General features: G+C 54.1%; 1 protein-coding gene across 5 annotated transcripts in view; it reads right to left on the bottom strand.

The window, feature by feature from the left end:
* LOC133350508 (PH and SEC7 domain-containing protein 1-like) overlaps window positions 1-22,076 on the bottom strand; it is a 51,270-nt gene that overhangs the window by 19,146 nt on the left and 10,048 nt on the right. For 3 of the 5 annotated variants that reach the window (XM_061564862.1, XM_061564860.1, XM_061564861.1), the window contains 8 exons: window positions 17,847-17,964; window positions 15,528-15,951; window positions 14,044-14,475; window positions 10,796-11,044; window positions 10,485-10,565; window positions 9,987-10,099; window positions 8,947-9,005; window positions 4,693-4,782 (listed from right to left, as the gene is read on the bottom strand). In XM_061564862.1, the coding sequence (XP_061420846.1) occupies window positions 4,693-4,782; window positions 8,947-9,005; window positions 9,987-10,099; window positions 10,485-10,565; window positions 10,796-11,044; window positions 14,044-14,475; window positions 15,528-15,951; window positions 17,847-17,964 (1,566 nt within the window). Of the gene's footprint in view, window positions 1-4,692; window positions 4,783-8,946; window positions 9,006-9,986; window positions 10,100-10,484; window positions 10,566-10,795; window positions 11,045-14,043; window positions 14,476-15,527; window positions 15,952-17,846; window positions 17,965-21,438; window positions 21,583-22,076 lie in introns of those variants that run through there. The other 2 variants (XM_061564864.1, XM_061564863.1) reach the window with 2 other exon arrangements.

Raw genomic sequence — 22,076 nt, forward strand, 5'->3', positions numbered from 1 at the left:
TCTACGAATTAATTAAGGAACGAGGATTACGTTTACAATGACTGAGTTGACGAACGGCTGCCTGAATATGAGATGGGCTGAGTTACTGACTGATAGAATTAATGAAGAGCTGAATTACAGATTAAATTAATCAATAACGGAAAGAGTAACAATGCAATAATAATAAAACTTACTTGGAGCGTGTACAGATACGGACAAAGCAATTTTCGATTACGAACTCGGAATAATGAATGAGTGAATGAATGACCGAGTAACTGAATGAGAGGATGAATGAAACAACAAACAGCAAACCCTCTCCCGCTGCTTTATTATCTCCCACCCCCCACCCCTCCGCCCCCCTTGTTGAGCGTCACCGGACCCCCCCGAGTGCACGGATCAACCTCTCTGCGGGCTCCCCACTGAGCCCAGACCGTTCACGTCGACACAGAAAATCATAGAACTAACAACAACATCAGCCGCCACTCACGACCACGTGTTGCCAACCCGTTACCAGCAGGTTACTGCCATCCCCACAGCACCACGTCGCACGCACAAACCGCGCTACTCGCTGCACCGCTGCGCCTGTTGCCGAGAGCGATCGGCGGCCACGGCGAGCGAGTCCGGCGGACGGAGCGCGAATCTAAAATGAAAGCGCAGCTTCACAGGGAGAGGGAGGGGGGAGCCAGGGGAGTTTCGGATCTCTGCTCCAACCCTTTACCCTCCCCCCTCTCTCCCCTATCTCCCCTCTCTCCCCTCCCCTATCTCCGACGCCTCTGGAGAGTAGATGCGATGAGTCTGGGCGACAAGGTGCGGCGGTGATGCTTCTCCGCTCCCAGCTCCGCTCTCTCATATCGGCTCTGCCCGTCTCCCGCTCATCGTTCCGTCTCCCTGCCCCGCTCAGCCCCCTCCAAGCTGCAGCCCCCCCCACCCCTCTACCACCACTTTAATAAAGAGAACTCACACCACCACTCTTTCTGCCTCTGTAGCACCCTCCCTCTCTTCCTTCCCTCTTCCTCGGGCTATGCGCCGACCAACCCTCGCGAGTCGCTCCTCGCGCCGCCTCGACGCACACTCGCCTCGACGCACACTCGCCTCGACGCACACTCGCCTCGACGCACACTCGCCTCGACGCACACTCGCCTCGACGCACACTCGCCTCGACGCACACTCGCCTCGACGCACACTCGCCTCGACGCACACTCGCCTCGACGCACACTCGCGACGTCGTCATGGCAGCAGCCTCACGCTGCGGCACCGGCCCCACTCGGAGTGTGCGCTGGAGAGCGGTGGCGCTGTGCTTAGCACACCAACAACAGTGGCGAATATCGAAACCGGTCGACTCAGCCTCAAATGCGGCCGGACGTGGTGCTGGCCACACCACCCTCTCGTGTACCGTACCGGTCTTTATAGGTTCTCGCTAACAGCTCTTGCCCTAAAAGTCTCCTGAGGCTATGAAGGGGATCTTTGTGTTTGATTGAGTGTGTGCTTGAGTAAGCGGGTGAGTGTGGGAGAGCGTGATTGCAGCAGTGTGCATGAGAGCGAGCGAGCATGTGCGTGTGTGTGTGTGTCAGAGAGTTGGTGGCCCTGCGCGCCGGGCGTATAGAAGAGTAGGGGGCGCAGGCGGTGCATCTGCCAGTCATCTCAGTCAACCCTCCTGCCAGGGGACACTTCACGTGATCTCAAAGTGCACATAGCCTGGCACAAGTACAGTGATGACTTCACCGCCACTTAGTGGCGACTGGCGGTTGTGCCTGAGAGAGTGTGTAACAACGAGTGTGTAACAGCGAGTGTTGTAATAGCGAGTGTTGTAACAGCGAGTGTGTAACAGCGAGTGTGGAGTGTGTAACATCGAGTGTTGTAACTGCGAGTGTGTAACAGCGAGTGTGTAACAGCGAGTGTGTAACAGCGAGTGTGTCACAGTGAGTGTGTAACAGCGAGCGTGTAACAGTGCATGTGGAGTGTGTAACAGCGAGTGTGTAACAGTGATTGTGTTAAAGCAATTGTGTAACAGCGAGTGTGTCACAGTGAGTGTGTAACAGCGAGTGTGTCACAGTGAGTGTGTAACAGCGAGTGTGTCACAGTGAGTGTGTAACAGCGAGTGTGTCACAGCGAGTGTGTCACAGTGAGTGTGTAACAGTGATTGTGTTACAGTGAGTGTGTAACAGCGAGTGTGTCACAGTGAATGTGTAACAGTGATTGTGTTACAGCGAGTGTGTCACAGTGAGTGTGTAACAGTGACTGTGTCACAGTGAGTGTGTAACAGCGAGTGTGTCACAGTGAGTGTGTCACAGCGAGTGTGTCACAGTAAGTGTGTAACAGTGATTGTGTCACAGTGAGTGTGGAACAGCGAGTGTGTCACAGTGAGTGTGTAACAGCGATTGTGTCACAGTGAGTGTGTCACAGCGAGTGTGTCACAGCGAGTGTGTCACAGTGAGTGTGTAAAAGTGATTGTGTTACAGTGAGTGTGTAACAGCGAGTGTGTCACAGTGAATGTGTAACAGTGATTGTGTTACAGCGAGTGTGTCACAGTGAGTGTGTAACAGTGATTGTGTCACAGTGAGTGTGTAACAGCGAGTGTGTAACAGCGAGTGTGTCACAGTGAGTGTGTCACAGCGAGTGCGTCACAGTAAGTGTGTAACAGTGATTGTGTCACAGTGAGTGTGGAACAGCGAGTGTGTCACAGTGAGTGTGTAACAGCGAGTGTGTCACAGTGAGTGTGTCACAGCGAGTGTGTCACAGTAAGTGTGTAACAGTGATTGTGTCACAGTGAGTGTGGAACAGCGAGTGTGTCACAGCGAGTGTGTAACAGCGATTGTGTTACAGCGAGTGTGTAACAGCGAGTGTGTAACAGCGAGTGTGTAACAGCGAGTGTGGAGTGTGTCACAGTGAGTGTGTAACAGCGAGTGTGTCACAGCGAGTGTGTAACAGCGAGTGTGTCACAGTGAGTGTGTAACAGTGAGTGTGTAACAGCGAGTGTGTCACAGCGAGTGTGTAACAGCGAGTGTGTCACAGCGAGTGTGTAACAGCGAGTGTGTCACAGCGAGTGTGTCACAGCGAGTGTGTAGCAGCGAGTGTGTCACAGTGAGTGTGTAACAGCGAGTGTGTAACAGTGAGTGTGTAACAGTGAGTGTGTCACAGTGAGTGTGTAACAGCGAGTGTGTCACAGTGAGTGTGTAACAGCGAGTGTGTCACAGTGAGTGTAACAGCAAGTGTGTCACAGTGAGTGTGTAACAGCGAGTGTGTCACAGTGAGTGTGTAACAGCGAGTGTGTCACAGTGAGTGTGTAACAGCGAGTGTGTCACAGCGAGTGTGTAACAGCGAGTGTGTCACAGCGAGTGTGTAACAGCGAGTGTCACAGTGAGTGTGTAACAGCGAGTGTGTCACAGCGAGTGTGGAGTGTGTAGCAGCAGCAGCAGGTGCACTCAGGCTCGGAGGGGAGGGGGCGAGAGACAAACAGACGCCGCCCTCCCCTTCTCGTCATAAACAAAAGACAAAGACCCCCACCACGTAGCCTACATAGGCTGGTGGGACAAGTGCTGTTGGGTAGCACCTATTAAGGCTATCTGACACTCTCACCACTCACATTACAGTCACGTGAGTGTGGTGTACACACACACACACACGCGTGTATCCAACGCTGTGGAGGTCAGGGTTGACTGATCACGCACCGATTTGTGAAACTGAAAATCGTTGGCTTGTGCAGTGGCCATGAGGTGGCAGTATCATCAGGTGGCTTCGTGGACTCGTCCGTGCGGACCTTTCAGTGTCACTGCCTCGTATGCGTGGGGGAGTGGTGGGACAGTTGTTTGTGCACTGTGATGTCACCGGAAAGAGACATCTGAATGGGTTCCTGCCCCCCCCCCCCCCAATCCATATTCACCTCTTTGCAATGACCAGCATAGAGTCAAACAACCCCCAACATAAACACCGCGTGAAAATAAATAATCCATCAGTGTACAGTATTAATAAAGGGATATACTGTACGTGTTTAGTATTACATCTGTTTGCGATCCACCAACCTTCGCTACTGCCTCCACAGGGCTGGATTCCAGACAGCCACGTGCATAGCCACCACGTGCATAGCCACCACGTGCATAGCCACCACGTGCATAGCCACCGCGTGCATAGCCATCGCGTGCATAGCCACCGCGTGCATAGCCACCGCGTGCATAGCCACCGCGTGCATAGCCACCACGTGCATAGCCACCACGTGCATAACCACCGCGTGCATAGCCACCGCGTGCATAGCCACCGCGTGCATAGCCACCGCGTGCATAGCCACCACGTGAATAGCCACCACGTGCATAGCCACCGCGTGCATAGCCACCGCGTGCATAGCCACCGCGTGCATAGCCACCGCGTGCATAGCCACCGCGTGCATAGCCACCGCGTGCATAGCCACCGCGTGCATAGCCACCGCGTGCATAGCCACCGCGTGCATAGCCACCGCGTGCATAGCCACCGCGTGCATAGCCACCGCGTGCATAGCCACCGCGTGCATAGCCACCGCGTGCATAGCCACCGCGTGCATAGCCACCGCGTGCATAGCCACCGCGTGCATAGCCACCGCGTGCATAGCCACCGCGTGCATAGCCACCGCGTGCATAGCCACCGCGTGCATAGCCACCGCGTGCATAGCCACCACGTGCATAGCCACCACCACCACCGCCGCCCTTCGGATGTAAGTGCTCTGTCATCGTTGTTCGCACTTACCTTGAGTAGGTCCCGGGGAAAATCCTGCCCGCTGTCCAGTCCCTCCAGGTTCCCGATGAACTCTTGGCAGGTCATACGTTTCCCGATATTCTGCGCGCCAATCACGAGCACAACAGCGGCCAACGATTAACCAATCGGAGACATCGATTCCCCAATTATAGACGTCCGTCCCATTCATCAATGCTTTTGCAGATCAACGGGCCACATGTGATAATGACCGTGCTGACGATAATGTGCACGACGTGTCCTTTAATTACTTTAATTGGCTGCTAAACGGAACGTGTTCCACACGGTTAATTGAAATTAATAGTTCTGAATGGAGTGTAACTGTGAAATGATTTCTTTTCTGTCACAGATGAGTGGTGATGTATGGGTAGCGGAGTTCACTTTCAGGCAAGATTCTGCAATGCGTGCTGAGATCACGACTATAACTGTCCTAATAATAATGATGATAAAGTCGTTTGTTTATCGAAGAGAGCCTCGCCTTTTAATGAGGGCCATTGCTGCACGGCGACGGTGATAACACTCAAAGATTCGCGCGGTCGAGTTTACAACCCACTCCGCTGTACTGCCATCTCCTGGCCAACTCTGATCCCGGCGAGTTTGGGAAGGTTCACCGATCTGGTTACGAACCACCAACCATTGCCTCCAAAGCTCTGGACGATTGGCTGTGCCACCACGCCCGGCTCACATTGAGGCCTGCTACGGAGCGCTTGGGGAGAGCGATGGAGGCTTCGGGCCAGTGCCAGTTGACGTGCATGTCCCGCTATTCACGGCGCATCTCGAGACGCGATCGCATTTAGACGACCAATAAATGTGAACAACAGCATGTTGGTGATGCCGCTACTGCTGCGTTCGATGTGTTGCACAAGGACAAACAACAACAACAAAGCTCAACAGCTTCATTAATATCACCCTGTGGCCTTAAAATGAAAAAGCATATAATAACTGACGCTTTGGGCAATTCATCTTCATCATCATCATCATTTATGTGCCATGGAGAAGGACCATTGCCTGAAACGTCACGTATTATATAGAGTGTTATTGATCGGTAAACAACTGACATTGTGTTCGTATTCATGTGACTGGCTATATCGACTCCACATAGCCATCATATCAATGCCTTGCATAGTGAATGACTCACGCCACTACGATTCGGTACTTTTCGTAAGCAACTCATTTCTCAAAATTGATTACTCCATATACTTTCATGTATCGCGTCGTCATTCATACAAATTGCATCTCACAATCGTTGATTAAGTACTGACAACGCTGGAAGGCAGAAGTTGTACTTCGAGCCGGCGGCTACTAAAAATTGCCCAAGCTCTGAAGTCCTCTATATATGACGATATTTTTTGCCAATTATTGACTGTCTACATATTATCGATTTGTCCCCTGTGCTGGTAGAAGCTTTGCTGGTGCAAGTTATTGGAATATATGGCTTGCGATTCATGGTGTGAATTTAGATAATCTATAGCAGTGCGAATTGATGTGGAATGACGTCAATCTATAGTACATTGTTATATATTTACAGAATCCTGTAGTTGAGTGACTTGAGAATCCAGAGAGTTATTAAAAACATATCAGATAGTGCGCCATTATTCTTTAGAATGTAAACATAAAGGATTTGGAGATAATCTATTCGTACACGCAGAATTGTAATCAATGAATAAGTTCATCTTTATTCCCCAGGTTTCTTCGTGTTAATCGGTGTTCGTGGTCGTGAATGGTGCTGTCCGTGGTACTGAATGGCGATGTTCATGATAAAGAACGGTGCTGTCCGTGGTACTGAATGGAGCTGTCCGTGGTACTGAACAGAGCCGTCTGTGGATACTGACCGATACCGATTGGGGCTGTCCACGGCACTCAATTGAACTGTCCGTAACCATTGGCTGGAACTAACTGGAATTGTCCATGGTGCTGAACGGAGCTGTTCATGTTAACGAATGAAGCTGTCCTGAAAATTGAATGGAGCTGTCTGGATGCCCTTGGTATTAAATTGAGCTGTTTGTGATAACGAATGGAGCTGTCCGGGGTACTAAGTGGAGCCATCTTCATGGAATCGAATGGATATGTCCGTGGTACTGAATTGAGATGCCAATTGCAGTGAGTGTAGATGTACGTGGTTCTCAACACTATAATACCGTATCGTGATAAGAGTGGAGCTGTCCATGGTACTCAGCGGGACTTTCTGCATGGTACAGAGTGGAGCAGTTCGTGTAACTGAAAGGAGATAACTATGGTAGTGAATGGAGATGTATGTGGTTCTAAAATGTCTTCTATGGTGCTGTCCGTGGTGCTGGATGGAGCTGTCCGTGAGACTGAATAGTGCTGCATGTATATATGTTGAACTTCTTTGGCACCGTACGTAGCCAACCGTGCTAATGAGAGGTGCGGGAGGTGCTGTGTGTGTAAATGAACGCCAGGGTCGCTGTAGTACAAAACAGTGCTGCCCTGAACAGTTCTGCAGCCAATCTCTATCCCTCATCCAATCTCTAACCCTGCAGTATGCGACCCATTGTTTCCACACGTGATTATGCCGCGCCCATTAATTTATCATTCTCATTACCATGTCCTCTCCCCACATCCCCACCAGCCCCTCCCCCGTGAGACCCAACATCATTTCCGATTGGCTGCAGTGGTGTCTTTAGAGCAGCATTATTACACTCGTCCAAGACGTCCGATGAACGTGGAAGAGTAGACTTAATGCCCTCTAGAGTTCACCAGCATTCGGGTAAGCAAGCGATTGTAGATTATTCCACACCACACAGCAACACTATGATTGTAAAAGCGAGAAGCGAATCAAGAACGGCAGGGAGACAGGGTGGTGCCGATGGATTCCGGGAAAAGCGCCAGGATGTGGGGCTAAGCTTAGTAATAGGATTAGCGGTCTTCTGGACTAGTGTGGTTATGCTGAGGGTATGATTAACTGTGGATACTGGTAGCATCTGGTTGGATAATTTGGTCAGGATATCGAGCTAGCGTCTGATTGGCTACACTGGTTACTGATACAACTAGTGCTAGTGTCTGATGGGCTAGAGTGGTTAGGGATAGAGCTAGTCCTAGCCTCTCGGCGCCCTATTTCTAGAGAGTACGGCTCACTCACCGCATCCCTCAACGAGAATTGCTCATAATTAACGCTCATAATTAATTGGATACGGCTAATTAATTAAGTTCAGTGCTGCTTGCGGCTACAGCACCGTCGTTCAGAATGATAATATAATGCTGTTGAGTCGCGCACTGCAACTGAAAAACCACGCAGAGACCCAAGTCCTGAGCCTAGCCATGCGATCTCACCATGATCCTACCCCTTACTAAACGTATTCCCATAACCACATCGCTGGTCCTGAGTCCCTGTCCAGAAACAATACCACCTAACTAACCCTGACAACAAACCAAGAAACTAACCCTGAGCGGACCCACAAACTCAACCTTGATGTTAAACATACATCTAGGCATGACCCTGACCACAGACCTAGCCCTTACAAAACCACACATCTGACTCTGACCTATAACCACAAATGTCATGCATATCCTTTCTACATACCTGACCCTGATTCTAACCGCAGACCTGAGCTTACTGATGGCTTTGGATTGCCCTGAGCAATGTGTACAGGTCACGAGGGGGAAGGAGGGAGGGCACTCACCGCCTGGGTGAGGGAGTAACGGGCGCGGGTGCGGTGAGGAAAGGTGAGAGAGGTGAGACAGAGAGACATGGTTAGTGCGAGGAGACATCGGCCCCACTCAGGGCACACAAGGCGTGGAGGTGTGCGTGTGTCCAAGCGAAGAAACGATCGTGTATGTGTGTGCGAGTTCACATGTGTGCAATTGTTGGTGTCTGCATGTGCATGTATGTGCTGTGTCTGCATGTGTATGTAGACAAGTGTGTCCACACGTTTCTATGCAAACATGTGTATGAATGTTTTCACGTATGAGAATGTGCACAGGTGTGTGTACGTGTGTTGTGCATGTGTTGTACACGTGTTGGGGTGTTTGTAGATACACCTCCATCTGCACACGTGACGAAGTGGTTCGCGCACTGTGCTACAAACCCGGTGACCCGAGTTCGATCCCCGCTCACAACCAACAACAGTGGCTAAAATCTGAACCAGTCCTGGGCCTCCCCAAGGTCGACTCAGCCTCACAAGAGTACCTGGTATGATGTGTAAACATCGCCACTCGGGAAGACAAAGGCGTCCGGGCGTGGTTCTGGCCACCTACCCACTATGTGTGTGTGTACACCTGTGTACTTACTCGTCCGTGCAGGTCCGTGTTGAGCAGCATGAGGGCACACGTGAGCGTGTGCACACCGTCTGTCGAGACAGCAAGTTCATCATTAGCCATGGCCAACCCACTGCTGGATGACGTGCTTCCCAAGCCACCGCCACCGCCAATTTGTTTACGAGCGATGAAGAAATCCGACCAGACTCCAAAACGGCGGCAGCACGACCCGAATTGTAACAAACTGCTGGGTGGTGATGCTGCTGCTGCTGCGTTGGTAGTGGTGCACAAGCACTGTCAACAACAACAACAACTCAAGATGTTCGTCAATAACAATACAGGAGGTGTTAAGGATATTGATGTTTGCATTGCCTTTGTGATGTTCGCCTTTGGTGTCCTGTGCTCTAATACTGGTGACGAGACAAGGCCATTAAGGAGGCTGTCCCTGGTGGAGGCCAATCCGTTCCAAAGACAATGTGTGCATTATTATTATCAAAGCATGTTTGTTTGCATGTTTCACCACAAGCATGTGTAGTTTATACAGACATACCTTGTGATAGTTGTAGAGCCGATGATGTTTTCATCATTTTGGTACGGGCAAAAATTCTCACATACTTAAAACTGTGTGTGGCCTTAACAGGAACATATCATAGGCGACGTTTCGGGCAAGGATCCTTCTTCATTGGACATATGTTATGCAGAAGGCACATTGCTCTGGTATATATATACATATGGTTCTATGACCAAAACATCGCCTCTTTTTATTATTTTTAAAGCCGCAGTGTTATTGACGAATCCAGATGGTGCTTTTCCTTCACATCAACGTGCGTACTTTTTATGCAGACGCACGTTTTAATTCAGCACTGCAATGACGTCACCAGAGCCCAGCAGTAGCAATCTGAACGATAACGTTCAGTGACTTTATTTCTGCTAAATAAAGCTTCCGACAGGAATGCACAGTCCAGGGATGTCGCTACAGGAGGGGGGGGAGTTGCGTCGTCACTGAATGAGTAATAGGTGCTCGCTAACATCGTAGCTGCCTGGCCGTGGTGGGGGGGGGGGGGGTCGCGTACCCTCGGATGGCACCGTGGTTGGGTGGCACGCGTGGTAGCGCCGGGAGAAATGCGCCAGGATGCGCTCCCTCTCCTGCGTCTCCCCCATCAGCGCGAACGCCTTGAGGAAGCGCCTAGGGAGCAGGGAGAGAGGGAAGGAGTGAAGCAGGGAGGGAGCGGTGGAGTGAAAGACGAGGGGAGGAGGGGGGGAGGGGGGAAGGAGGAGACGGAGGAGAAGGGAGTTCGTGACGGACGGAGGGAGGAAAGAGGGGGGGGGGCGAGATAGGGAACGAGGGAGAGACAGAGGGAGAGGGGAGAGGGGAGAATGCGTGGGGGGGAGAGAGCATGGGGAGGGGTGTGGGGGATGGAAGAAGCGAGGGAGCAAGGGAGGGAGAGAGGCAGCAGTAAGGGAGGAGTGAGAAGGAAGCAGTACCCTCCTGAAAAATAGTCTTGAGACTCAGCAGAAGTTTCCCAACAAAATGGCAATGTTGTTGTTGTTGTTGTGACTACTGCACTCACCTCAGCGCTTGGTCCAGAGTGAGTCCCGTGAAGTCAAAGAACCGCAAATACTCCTCGGCCACGAGACGAGACGACTCGTTGCTGAGGGGCACGCGCGCACCGAGACACGGGCACACGCGTACTGTAGCATGTGCGCAATCGGCGACACATCCTCACGTGCAAGCGAGTGCTCTCTGAAGAGTGAAACTCAGAATCCACAATCGCATCGGAATCAACGCTCACATCGGGACCAACCCTCGCATCGGGACCAACCCTCGCAAGAGAACGGTGAGTGGAGGGCTGAGCCCCGCGCCCCTCCGCGCCGCACTCACTTCTTGCCCAGGTGTTTGGCGACGTCGGAGCGCCGCACTCCTTCCAGGTGGAAGAGTTTGGCTGCGAGGCGCCGTGCGGCCTGGGTGGGCGACCCGCGCGAGCCCTCGGGGCCCCCCAGGCCCCCGGTGCCCCCCCCCTCGCCCCCCCCGGCGCCGTTCGCCAGCACCCCCGGGGCCTCCAGCTCGGCCGCGCCTTCGCCTCCCTCGACCCGCTCCAGAATCGCGTGGAGGTCGCGCAGCTTGCCAGGACTACGGGGGGGGGGGGGGGGGGGGGGGAAGTGTTCGTGGGTTAAGGGTGGATGGGTGTGTGTGGGTGAAGTGTGCGAGTGGCTGGGTGACTTGTGTGTGTGTGTGCGGGTGTGTGCGGGTGGGTGTGTGTGGGTAAAAAGATGTGTGTGTGTGTGTACGCATGTGTGGAGCGGTGGTATAGTGGTTAGCGCACTGCGCTACGAACCAGCGACCTGAGTCCGTTTGCAGCTCACAGCCAACATCGGTGACAAATATTTGAACCGGTCTGAGACTTCCCCCTAGGGCGACTCAGCCATAAATGAGTACCCACTTGCGGTGTGTAAACATCAGCATTGTGAGGAGACAAAGGCGGTCGGGCATGGTCCTGGCCACCTACCCTGTCTCGCGTGGTGTCGCGACCTTCAGAGTTCTTGCTGCTCACAGTACCTGCCTCAACGGTGTGTTAAAGGCGATAGGGGATGGGGATCCTTGCCTTTGATTGGGCGATGTGTGTGGGGGTCTGCATATGTGCGAGTGTGTGAGGATGCGTGGACGTTTGTCTACATTTGTTTACATATGTATACGAGAGTGTGTGTGGGGGTCTGGGAATATGCGTGTGTGGGTGAGTGGGTGGGAGGGTGTCTGTGTGTGTGCGCGTTTGATCGTGTGTGCGTGTGCATCAAAGTGTGTGTGTGTGTGCATGTGGGTGGTCCACACGTAATCGTTTGCAGACGACGACGATGACTATAATGACAGTGAGAATGATGATATATAAATTACGACGTTGACGATAATACAGAGGATGATGATGATGCACGGCAGCTGGCGTGGTGGGGAGCGTGGGAGGTGTTGTTGAGAGATCAGAGCGAGTGATGCTGAAGCGTCGCTCCCCGCTGGCGGCCCCCCCCCCCCCCCCGCGGGGTTTGGAGTCAGAAGACAGAGTCCGGACAAACGAGACAGCGCAGCATGCGGTGATGCGACGGTGTTCCCGTCGCTTGAGAGCTACATCCCTTCACATCCCTTCATCAAGCACGAAATCCACCGCGGGCAGAAGACATTCCCATGTGCCATGAATCAGGGCCATTTCCCGAACGTCGCCTATTGTGTTTCCTTTAAAGGCCACAGTATCGCCTCAAACGACTGTGTTGAATGTCTGTGTGTGTCTCGAGGGTAATTGTGTTGATCGTACTTGACCACGCTGGAATCATCGACCCTCACTCACCCGCTCGTGGACGGCTCTAGACCCCAACACCAGACAACGCAGCAGCAGCATTTGTTTAAGAGGCCGGACTCTGCTGACGAGGCCCAGAAAGCCGAAGCCGGTGCAGGGTTTGGCTTGCTTCAACAAACGCTGTTATACAACATTGGTCGAGAAGGACGAATGGCTGACGGACTCAGAGCCGTCCCCAGGTCCCAGCGCAGTGGTCAGCGCAATGTGCTGGGAACCCCGTGACCCGGGCTCTGTTATACGCCACGGCTAACATCAGTGGCGAGCGATATCTGAACCATCTCTGGGGACCTCCTCCACACCGAGGAGCGCGGTGAAGTATGGCCAAACAACAACCGCCCCGGGATGGGCACGGCGTGGGAAGGCCTTCATCATCCAGTGCTGGGTCGATAACGAGATTATCTTGTGACGTTGCTGCTGCTGCTGCTGCGTTGGGCAGTGGTGCACAAGCACAAATAAAAACACACACTCAAGACATCCTCCAAGGACCCCCGGGCCTTAACAAGACAAGAATACAACAGGCGACGTGCTGGGCAATGGTCCTTAAGCATTGCACATGAAACTCGACCTCTGTGGCCTCTTGATGCGCTGTGAGGAAGGGTCGTTGCCCGAAACGTCGCCGATTATATACTTGTTCTTTTTAAGGCCACAGTGCGAGTGACGAAAATGTGTTGAGTGATGTTGTTATTTGGATTGATGGAGGGGTGCCACTTGTTTCTATGTTTAAATTGAGAGCATTCGTCGCGAGGTGCAGCTACTGCAGTGTCCCCCGAAGGCTTTGTGGGATTCCAGGAAGCAACCCAAATTCTATTTCCAAGGACAAAACTCCCCCGTATAGCCTAAAGCGATTGTCGAGGCAAGTGCTGAAAGTGAAGCCGTATCCATTAAGGCCGGAACAATGCTACCACGTGGTGTAAGCCTTGCAGCACGCCCGGTCGTCTTTGTCACCGTGAGTCCTGGCATTTACACACCGCATCTGCTGCTGAGTGTAAGGCTGAGTCGACGTAGAGGGGTCGGGGGGCGGGATAAGTTAAAATACCACTTGCCATTGTGATGTTAATCTCGGCTGTAATCGAACTGAAGTCACTTGATTTGTAATGCAGTGAGCTAACCCAATGTACCACCGCCCCCAACTCAAACACATCGCACAGATACACAAGGACAAAGATCTCCCGTATAGCCTTCACAGACTCTTGGGGCAAGTGCTGTTAGCGAGCACCTGTGAAGGTTGGCACGGTACACGAGGGGGTGGGTGCACAGCACCACGCCCGACCGCCTTTGTCTCCCCAGTGGCGATGTTAACACACCGCACCAGGTACTCATTTGAGGCAGAGTCAACCTAGGGGAGGGCCCAAGACCAGTTCAGATAAACGTCACTGGTGTTGTCCGTGAGCGGGAATCGAATTCGGGTCTCCAGGTTCGAAGCGCAGCGCGCTAACCACTACGCTATCCCTCCCCTTAGATAGATACACAGACACGTGGGCACACACACTTGCACGCATGCCCCACACACAGATACACACACACACAGATACACACACACACAGATACACACACACACGCACAAATGCGCACGTGTAAACACAGCGACATAGACAAGGGCACGGGCATGAACAAACCCGTACCACCACCACCACCACAACAACAACACAAACGACTCAACCCATCGACTCTTGCTCTCACGCATGCACTCGACGCGCGCATCGCGCACTTAAACATTCGGTAGCAATCAACACCGAACGAATCTACCAATCGTCCCCTGCCCCCCCCCCCCCGATGGCCCCCACAGCACCTGCAGGGCGTGCTCCCGGCCCCGCGCTTGGCCACTCCTCGGGACGCCCCCTCCGCTCCTCCGTCGCCGTACGCCCCGTTACACGCGGCCGCCCCGCCATCGCCGCTCCCCGCCGCCGCCGCCGAGGCCCCCGCCCGCGAGCCGTGGCCGCTCGTAGCCGGCGGCACGGGGGCCGCCCAAGCCGCGGCGCCCGCGGGACCCGCGCGGGGGAAGGCCGCGGCGCGGCGCGTGGATGGCGGCGACGCGAAGCTGTCGAGGGAGCTGAGGCTGAGGCACGAGGCGGCGCGGTGCCGCTGCGCCTCCACGATCTCCTCGAAGTCGCGGCTGAAGGCGTCCTGCAGCGAGGCGAGGCTTGCGCGGCCCGGGGACGCGGCGGCAGTGAACGCCGCCGCCGCCGCCGTAGGGCGAGCGGCCTCGCCGCGCGGCGGCAGCCTGGGGGGGGGGGGGGGCGGGGAGGGTTACGCAGGTGAGAGGGCGGCAGCGTCAGCCGAAACGTCGCTGTTGGAAACTGCCACGGGACGTCCTCGGTCCGAATCTGAGGTCCTTTTGAGGATGCCCCCTCCCTCCTGTGCACCCCCCTTGGATCTGAAGCCCGTGGAACCCTGCCCCACCTTGCCAAGCCCCCAATCCCTGGAGGGTGAAGAGGGGTCCCGAGACAATAACACGTGTTGACCTCAAGATCCTGTCACGTGATTTCGCGCTGATCGATCGGGTAAACGGCAGCTGGGTGACATTTAAACGGCTCAACTCTTATTCAAGAAACTTTCCGAAAAGCCCTGCCAATATAACCAGTCAGGGTTGTTCTCCTCTCACACACGGTGATGCACTGCTCGCTCCAAGAATCGCCTTCATGGGAATGTACCCCTCTCGTGACATGAATGCCACATCACAATTGGAAACCCATCTGTTTCCATCTGTACGAGGATCCAGCATTGCCCCTGCGGGCAATGTGTGGTGCTCCGGTGTCCTCCCCACGTATATAACATAAACTCATCAGTCATTGTCTGGGGACATCTTACAAATATGAACCCTGCCACTCAGCGTGGCTCTCCTGGATAGAGGTAATTATTATTATTACTACTACGATTATAGACACGATTTCCTCTCCCTCACCTGATGTTTGACTTTCTCAGGAATGCAGATTTAAAAACAAACATTTATGGAATGCTCAAGGAGTTTGACTGAAGCCCTTGCTACCCATCCATGTCCACGCTACGTACCCCTGTCCATGCTACCCATCCATGTCCCCACTACATACCCCTGTCCTCTCTACGTACCCCAGTCCATGCTACGTACCCCAGTCCACACTACATACCCCTGTCCTCTACGTACCCCGGTCCGTGCTACGTACCCCTGTCCACGCTACGTACCCCTGTCCACACTACATACCCCTGTCCACGCTACCCATCCATGTCCATGCTACATACCCCTGTCCTCTCTACGTACCCCTGTCCACGCTACGTACCCCGGTCTGTGCTACGTACCCCGGTCCTCCGCCGTTAAAGAGTGCTTGCTCCACGAACGAATCATCATCATCATCGTCGTCATCTTCATCCTCGTCGTCACCGCCGCTCCGCCCCATCCGCGCCCTCGTCACCTCACTCCGCGCCTTCCTCTGGCCCCCGCTGGCGGCGGTGGCGGCAGGGAAAGTTTTGCTCGGTTTTATTTTGTCCGGGTTCCTCGCCGGGTTCCCGACTCCGTTGCTGGGGATTCTGGATCCTGCCGCTGCTGCCAGGGCTCTGTGGTTTCCACCATCGTCGTCGTCGTCACTGCTGCTGCCGCTGCCGCCGCTGCTGCTGCTACCGCCGCTGTTGCGGTTGTTGTTGCTGCGGTTGGCTCTGGCTCCTCCTCCGTCCATCACCCGCGCTGTCGCCATGGCAACGTCACCATGACGACCCGGAGGAGAGGCTGAGGAATGCGACAACGAATTTGCGTCGTTCGAGAGAGAGGAGAGGTCGAGAGGATGGAGAGAGCTCAGTGTTTGGAGAGGTGAGGCTGGGTGAGACTCAGAGGTCAGAGGTCATAGGCAGCTGATCTACTGTGATTGAGCCCAGTCCTCAAGATTAGCGAGTTGGTGGTCTTGGCCAGGTCACCAATGACTATGATAGAGACCCTTAGACACTCGTATAGACATCGACATATACGTAGACACACACACTTACAACAGATAAACCGTGGACTGACACGGAAACCCATAGACTTACGCAAAGACGCATATACACACACATAGGCTGGCTTGTGATTAAACCGAGTGGTCACTGATGACTACACGAAACGAATCAAGATAATATTCTTGGTTCTTCCTGCAGTCACGAAAGCTTTAATTAGAAATTTTGAATCAAGATAAGTTAGGTTGTTTTACCTTAATTTTGCTTCATTCAATTCAAATGCCGTGCCATGGCTATGTCTCTGTGGTGCAAAGGGGGCCCTCTATTGGTTAAAAATCAGTCACGGAGCGGAACCTGCCGTGGAGGGGAATGGATCTATTGAGGTTAAAACGGGAAATGAAAGTGCGAGTCAAAGTGAACTGCGAAACACAGAAGCTCGTCTCTATAGAGGCCTCACCCCCTCCTCCGGACCCTGCCCCGCACGCCGTAATCTCGCGCTGTGGAGGCAGCAGCGAGGGTTGGCGGGAACCTCAGGAAGGCGCCATACCCTGGCTCGCCAGGAGATGGCGGTACAGCAACGTGCCGACTCATCTCCATCTGTCCCTTCTGCACGGGGATCGAGTCTCGCCCCTCTCACACACGTGGCTGTTGGTCCGGGTGCTCCGGTTTCCTCCCACATGCATGAATACTCACTAATTGGCTGGAAACGTCGTAATATATAGAGGGCCGCAGAACTTGGGCAATTGTGGGTAGTGCCGGCTCGCCTGGTTGCAGCCTTTCAGCTTTGTCTGTGCTTCCTCGGCGATTGCGAGATGCAGTTTGCATGAACAATGCTCACGCTGCACAGTATACAACGGGACACATCATTACAAGCGGCCCAACCCTCGCTGCCACACACTCCCAACAATGGCAGCATTGTTTACATTGTTCACATTAAAATGACACTCATACTTGCCTGCAGAATCAAAATGCGAACCGTAACGCACACCTCTTCTAGACGCGTGCATTTCCGGGTTGCACCGCGTTTTGTTCGTCAAGTTGTCCGACGTTTCGGTCCACGGTGCTGATGGAGCTTAACGGGGAAACTCACTTAACTTCCTAAATAAGGTCCCAACACGTTGGGTGAAACGTCGGACATCGTGTCAGACAACGGACGCGTGGTATAATCCAATCTAATTGTATATTTATATAGAGCCCCTTCTTCACTCAAGGCGCTTGACATGGCTTACTGAACGATGACCGAATGGGATGATGTAGATGGCAGGCGCGTGTTACCAGGATTAAGGAACAAGTGACAGAGAGAGCGGGATAATGAGGGATCACGAACGGGATATAGGGGCGGGAAGGAGTGGAGGGGCGAGGGGAGTGAAGAGGGAGAGAATGGGCACTGGAGAAGAGGCGAGGCTTTGAGAGAGGGACGGGAGGAGGTGGAGGAGGCGACTGCTGCGTGTACAGGCGACGTTGGTTCCACCACGGGAATCGCCGAACAGCAGCAGCGCGACGGTGAATACCAACACAGTCAAAATGTCACGGCGCTTTCCATTGAGCCCTCCGGAGTCCAGGGCCCTGGGTATGTGTCCCGGGTGCACCGCGAGCCTGACACATCCCTGCCCTGCCCCACGCTGCCCTGCCCCACGCTGCCCTGACCCACGCTGCCCTGCCCCACGCTGCCCTGCCTGGCCGTGCGGCCCGTACCGTGCGTCTCCGGCTGGGAGCTGCCGAAGAAGAAGTCGTGTCTGGCCTGGGCGAGTCGCGACGCGCGGGGAGACGGATCGGAGTGCGGCGGCGGCGGCGGCGAGAATCGCTCCGTCTGCTGCACGGGGGGGGGGGGGGGGGCAAGAGGTGCGGGCAGGTGGGAGGTTGCAGGATCCGAATGTCCGGCTTTATTGGACTGAGTGGTTCGCGCGTTGTACAATCCCCCCCCACCATCCCAGGCATGAGTTCGATTTCCGATATGGGATATGTATAATGTGTCGGGTTGTGTGTTCACGCGTGTGTCTGTGTATTTGTGTGCGAGGAGCGGTCGTCTAGCGGTGAGCACTGCACTACGACCCGTCGACCCGAGTTCGATTCCAGCTCACGACCAATCACAGTAGGGATTATTTGAACCACTCCTGGGCCTCGCCTACCTCGTGTGCGGCCCCTGCCTTCACGGGCGCTCGCGTCGAGCCTCAGCAGCCCGTGAAGGCTGTGCAGGGCGGCTTTGTCGCTGTGTGCACAGTGGGGGGCGGTGGTGTCGCGTGTGGAAGTTGGGTCACCCCAGCCCCCCACGGGCCGCACAGCACGAGGAGGCCTTCAGCCCGCAGTAGATTGGCACGGGACTGTAAATTACCGTGATTATCATTCTCTATCTCTCTCCATCTCCTTATCAAACCATCAATATTCGTCTAATTGTCCAATGCTCGACTCCCCACGCGCCACCACCTCCCTCCCCACCCCTCCCTCCTCTCCACCCCCCACAGTCCCAGGCCCGCTGTGTCGCGAACGCCTCGTCATTATTTCCGCCCACGAGAGAGATAATTGCCCCCCCCCTACCTCCCAAATGTTTATGGAACGGCTCGGATTGCCTCGAGTCGAGGAACGGGTTTAACCGCGATGTGCGCGTGAAACTTGATCAGCTGACGGTGTTGATGAATCTACAGGTGTGGGGGTCTCTGCCCCCCCCTCCCTCGCGGCCTCCTTCCCAATGAATCGCAGCGACCGCCCACCTCCTCTCCCACTTGACCCGCGCGCTGCCCTCCCCGCCCCCCAAGCCAGATCTTTGGGGTGGCTTGGGAAGTATTAAAGGTCAAGAGGTTATTTATAAGGGCATCAGCAACATTACAAGCGAGAGATGGGGGCCCACTTGGTCCATCTGGCTCGTGCCGTGGTTACATTCTGGAATCGCTCACGCAGGCGTCCCTTAAAGAACCCCGACGAATCAGCTTCCATGAATCACGCGCGTGCGGCTCCCACCATGCCTCCCAGCCGGCCTCGGTCCTCATGTTGTCTTGTGATTGTTGTTGTTGTTTGATTTGCATCCCACTGGGATTTTTGCACATTTTTGGGTACGGTACTTTTTCTGCAATATTTTACTGTCTTTTCTTGGATTTTCTGTTTGCACTCAGTCTCATATTCACTTTAAGATGTTTTTGTTCATGTTTTTGTTTTTTGTTTGTTGCGGTTGCACCCGATTCAAGAGCCGAATGGCTCACAGGGCTATACCTAATAAATGAACTTGAACTTGATGTTTCATCACGGACAATGTCATTCATGCCACCACTCGCTCAGTCACTCACTCCTCGCCATCGCGCTTCCTTCATGGTGACCTTTACAGCAACGTGTGTGCAGCCGAGGCCTGTGGCATCCGTGGCTCTTCCTAGAGCCCCATGCCACCCATGGATGTATCTACGATACACGTGTAGTTGATAACAAGGAGTTGACAGCAGGTAGTTGATATAAAGTTAGCCGCATTGGCTACCGTGGCGGTGTCGTTCCTATAGCTGCGGGCTATCGAGAAGGAAGGTGCTGCTTTGTCACACAGACAGTCGGCAGAAGTTCCACAGGACAGGGCGATGTTGCTCCGTGTGTAATCATCCCAACTGAGCGATTTGCGGTGCGATGTTTTCGAATTTGGCAAATGTGGCCCACGGTGTCGGCACGCAACGGCCGACTCGATTCGAACGACGTCGGGGGATCTGTAACGTCCCCTGGGAGTGCAGCACGCGTCGCGTGGCGCCATTCATTCAGACACCCCGACTTTACCGAAAGACCCAAAAAATATGAATTCCTGCAGTCACGAAAGCTTTAAGTTAAGATTTACCCTCAGTAATAACCAGGGCGGCATTCCGGATTCGAACCGCGAGCCTCTGCGACAAGCGGGGAACGCTTGTTCAGTGCCACCGCCCACAGATTCAGGAGCCAATTTATAAAACATTCCGTGTTTTATGAAACATATTCCGTGTTTTATAAAACATATTCCGTGTTTTATGAAACACTAGCGTGTGTCTTTGTCGACTGTCCGGACACGTTCTGACACGGCGCAGGAGGTGGTTGTGTGGCCAACACCACATCCTGCCGCCTTTGCCTCCCCCCCATGCTGATGTCAACACACCGCACTCCACACTCATTTTAGGCTGAGTCGACCAAGAGCAGGCGGTCCAGGACCGGTTCAGATAGCACGCGCTATTGATGGTAATATAACTCATGTGGCCGGGTTAGTACACTAGCTCTGTGCGCTAACCACTGTCCCACCTGCTCATATACGCACATACATAGGATAAAAAAACTAAGATCCCCTTTTTAGCCTCGAACAGACTGTTGGGGCAAGTGCTGCTAGCGAGCGCCTACGAAGGCCGGCACGGCACACGAGGTGGATGGCCAACGCCACGACCAGCCGTCTTTCTCTCCCCAGTGCTGATGTTACACGCTGCACCAGGTACTCATTTAAGGCTGAGTCGACCTAGGCTAGGGGGTGAGGCCCAAGACCGGTTCAAATATTCGCCACGGTTATTGATCGTCAGTAGGAATCGAACTCTGGTCACTGTGTTCGTTGCGAAGAGCGCTAACCATTACACCACCGCTCTCCACGACACAAGTGTGTATACATACACACACACAACCCGCACTCACCAGAGTGGTGAAGTATGGTCAAACTACTCTTACGATCGACATGGTGCGTAGGACGGCCTTAATCCATGCAGCAGCGGATTGACAAAGGAGCTGTACATTATTTTATATTATTCTGATTTCTCATTAATGACACAACACACACGTACACAATATCCCACGAATCCTATTCTATCTCGAGAGAACCAGAAATGCAAGTTCTGCTCGCGTCTCAAAAATACAAATACACGCTGGCGTGCACACACACACACGGGCACATTGCACACAACACACTTCACAGTGATACATTTACAGAAAGAGGTGAACACACGCTCACGACCAATACGAGTGGCTAATATTTGAATCAGTCTTGGGCCTCCCTTAGGTCGACCTCGCCTCAAATGAGTGTCTGGTGCGATGTGGAAACATCGCCACTCGAGAGACAAAGGCGGCCGGAGGTGGTGCTGGCCACCGACCCCTCTCGTCCTCAACGAGTGCTCGCCACCAGTATTAGCCCTAACAGTCTGTTAAGGCGGCAGGTAACAAATGTGTATTTGTGTGTTTGTATCTGTGTCTGTGGTGTGTGTCGATAGTGTGTGTGTTCGTGCGTCTGTGTACGTGTGCATATGTCTGTGTGTGCGCCGTACACCCGCTGTTCTAACAATCGACCGATGTCTCCCAGGAGTGCCGTCCAACTTACCTTGGCTCCTGACAACAACAACAACAACGACGACGACCCCAGTTGGACTCCAGGTGCGGCAGCAGGGTAACCACAAACAGGCGAACGAAGTGCGTGAGCGAGCGAGCGGTCAGGCGAGAGACGCTGCTGCCCGCCCAACAGAGACGGCTCGACCGCTTCTACCTCGTCCCCTTTCCACCCTCACCTCCTCCTCCTCCCGCTCCCCCTCCACATCCTCACGTCGCCGTCGCCACCCCGACCCCCTCCCCAACCCCGACCCCCTCCCCCACCCCCACCCCGGTGGCAGCGGCAGCCTCCCTCTCACAAGCCGGATCCTGCAGCCTCTTGGCGTCGGGTCGTCCGCCTGTCTCCCTCCCTCCACCCTCCACTCTCCACCCGCACGCACAGGACACCCCTGCCCCCCCCCCTCTCCTTTCTTCCCAGAGACCCCCTAAGTCCTCGTATCCTCAGAGCCAATACTTCCCCCACCTCCACCCCCCCAGTATTTCCCACTCAAGTGATCCTTCTGTCTCTGCGTCCCCGTGTCTCCCATCGGTGACCCCGATAGCTCCATGCCCCCCCCCCCCAACCCTGTTCTGGGGTCCCCGTGTTCACTCGGCGTGTGAATGTGGAGGTGGTGGAGAGCGACGCGCCGTGGC

This window comes from Lethenteron reissneri, chromosome 34, assembly GCF_015708825.2.
Source record: "Lethenteron reissneri isolate LAM-NWPU_2019-01 chromosome 34, ASM1570882v1, whole genome shotgun sequence".
Taxonomy (NCBI): Eukaryota; Metazoa; Chordata; class Hyperoartia; order Petromyzontiformes; family Petromyzontidae; genus Lethenteron; species Lethenteron reissneri.